This window comes from Charadrius vociferus, unplaced genomic scaffold (assembly GCF_000708025.1).
Source record: "Charadrius vociferus isolate BGI_N301 unplaced genomic scaffold, ASM70802v2 scaffold562, whole genome shotgun sequence".
In the NCBI taxonomy this organism is placed as follows: domain Eukaryota; kingdom Metazoa; phylum Chordata; class Aves; order Charadriiformes; family Charadriidae; genus Charadrius; species Charadrius vociferus.
In genome coordinates, this window is record NW_009647234.1 from 784,734 (window position 1) to 787,568 (window position 2,835).

Genomic DNA, 2,835 nt, shown 5'->3' on the forward strand with positions numbered 1-2,835 from the left:
CTGCGCGGCCAAAACAGATCGCTGACCACAAACCGGCGGGGGGGGACGGGACGGGACGGGACGGGACGGGGGGAGCAGGGACCTCTGGAGAGCTTCTAGCCCACCCGTGCCAGAGCAGGGGCACCCCGAGCACGCAGCACAGCATCACGGCCAGGCGGGTTTGGGATGTCTCCAGAGAAGGAGACTCCACAGCCTCTCTGGGCAGCCTGTGCCAGGGCTCTGCCACCCTCACAGGAAAGACATTTTTCCCCATGTTGAGATGGAATTTCTCATGTTCCACTTTGTGCCCATTGCCCCCTGTCCTGTCGCCGGCCACCACTGAGAAGAGTCTGGCCCCATCCCCTTGCCGCCCGCCCTTTAGATATTGATCGGCATTGCTGAGACCCCCTCTCAGTCTTCCCCTCTCCAGGCTGAACAGCCCCAGGGCTCTCAGCCTCTCCTCACCAGAGAGATGCTCCAGTCCCCTGAGCATCTTTGTAGACTCTGCTGGACCTTCTCCAGCAGTTCCCTGCCCGTCTTGAACTGGGGAGCCCAGAACTGCACAGAGTGCTCCAGATGTGACCTCCCCAGGGCAGAATAGAGGGGGAGGATGACCTCCCTCATCCTGCTAGCCATGCTCTTTTTTTAATGCACCCCAGGAGACCATTGGCCTTCTTGGCCACCAGGGCACATTGCTGGGTCATGGGCATCCTGTTGTCCCCCAGGACTCCCAGGTCCCTTTCTGCAGAGCTGCTCTCCAGCAGGTCAGCCCCCAACCTGTACTGGTGCACGGGGTTATTCCTCCCCAGATGCAGTACCCTACACTTGCCCTTGTTGAACTTCATTAGGTTCCTCTCTACCCAACTCTCCAGCCTGTCCAGGTCACGCTGTATGGCGGCACAGCCTTCCGGTGTGTCAGCCACCCCTCCCAGTGTTGTGTCACCAGCAAACTTGCTGAGGGTACACTCTGTCCCCTCATCCAGGTCACTCATGAATTTGTTGAACAAGACTGGACCCAGTGCTGACCACAGCCCTCTGAGCTCTGCCCTTCAGCCAGTTCTCCATCCACCTCACTGTCCACTCATCTAACCCACACTGCCTGAGCTTGCCCATGAGGGTGTCATGGGAGACAGCACCAAAAGCCCTGCTGAAGTGGAGGCAGACAACGCCCACTGCCCTCCCCTCACCCACCCAGCCTGTCACGCCACCACAGAAGGCCATCAGATCGGTCAAGATCAGATTGATCACCGCTGCTGAGCTGTCCACCGATGGAGACTTGTCACACTTGTGAACCATTACAGTTCTAAGCAAGTTTCAGCAGCAGAGGCCGATGCTGCTCTTCCACGCAGAGTGCAACGCGCAAACGCAACACGCCAGCTGAGCCTGCCCACACCTCCACCACCCCCACGGGCCACGTCCAGCGCCTGACAGAGCTCCTACCTGGGCTGCACCTGCTGACCTCCTGAAGGAACATGCGCGTGTGGGAACCAAATGGCAACCGCACCGTGAGTCGATCATCTTCTGAACTGATCTGGATAGTCACATCGGAGCCTAAAGACATCGGGAGAAGAGGAGCTTTCAGAAACTGAGCATTTTCTCCACTCCACCGCAGCTGGTGGCTGCATGCATGCAGACTTCAGCAACACACCTCATCATGCTCCTTTTCCACATTTTACACAAGAATGCCATTTAAAAATATGAAAATCAGCGTTTACAATAATTCTTATTCTGCTTATTCAGTGACAATAATTAATCTTCCAGTAGCAGTTTAAAAGCATTTGGAAAAACCATTCCTTTGGTTGAACTGGGGTGAGAACACTCGTCAGCCGCACCGCGGTAAACAGCACGCCCAGTTCCCCAACACTGAGATGAGATCCCCCCGGTCAACAGTGCGGTCACAAGAACCCCCACTCCCACCTCCCTGTGTGCAGCTGTACAGGGCCCAGGAACGCCCATAGCACGGGCATTAACACAGCAACAGAACTCACCGATGACATGGAGGTCACTGTCAAGTACAACTGGAAAAGCAAAACAAAGTTGAGTTACAGAGCTAAGTAAGAGGTCCGCAGGCCGCGCTGGCACTCTGAAGTTAGCAAACTCGGTAAGTTCCTCAACCCCCAAATACTCCTGGTACGAATGGAGACAGGCAGAAGGAACCTGCCAGGGCTGGAGGCCACGGCTGATGCTTGGCTGCACACAGGGTGCTTTGGACTGCAGAGCAAATAATCCAGCAGGGCCCTTCCAGCTATGCCATGGGATGCACAAGCATCACTGGGGATTACAAACTGTAGAAAAAATATGAAGCTGAATAGATCCCAAATTTTATCAAGTAGAACAACAACATATTGACTCCAAACCCCTTCATCCCCTTCTTTGGAAGTGGCCACTAAGCCACCAAAGTGCGTTAGTACCTTCTTCCACTGCAAACCCTTCTGTGATGGGGATAACTTTCTCCAGCCAGACATCCTCAGCTGTTATGGCCATCCGCCGGTGAGTGTATACATAGATCCTGCAAGCACAGAGCAGACACGGAGGTAACGCCTCCTCGATTCTGGCATCTCTGCCGGTACAGGCAGACCCCATCCCATCCAGCAGCGCCTGCTGCTGCAGCCTCACGCAAACCCCAAAGCAGCTTCTCGACCACGTGCCCACCCACCTGCTTACCCCACCGTTTAAATAAGAACATATTTATGTTACTGGCAAAACGCGCCAGGCCAAAACCTCCGGGGCCGCGGCTGTTCTCCCCAACCACCCGCGGAGTGCGGCGGGGGAAACGCCAAGGCGCAGTGCCCTCAAATCACTGCCCCACCGCTCCCACCCGGGGGACAGTCTTCGGGAGAGGAAGGAGGCTGCAGG

General features: G+C 55.9%; 1 protein-coding gene across 1 annotated transcript in view; it reads right to left on the bottom strand.

Moving 5' to 3' along the window:
• The window catches only part of INPP5B (inositol polyphosphate-5-phosphatase, 75kDa), a 27,083-nt gene that overhangs the window by 15,290 nt on the left and 8,958 nt on the right, over positions 1-2,835 (bottom strand). Inside the window, exons 6-8 of the mRNA XM_009879879.1 lie at positions 2,391-2,488; positions 1,968-1,997; positions 1,420-1,530 (exon numbers count right to left, since the gene is read on the bottom strand). Of these exons, the coding sequence (XP_009878181.1) occupies positions 1,420-1,530; positions 1,968-1,997; positions 2,391-2,488 (239 nt within the window). The remainder of the gene's footprint in view (positions 1-1,419; positions 1,531-1,967; positions 1,998-2,390; positions 2,489-2,835) is intronic.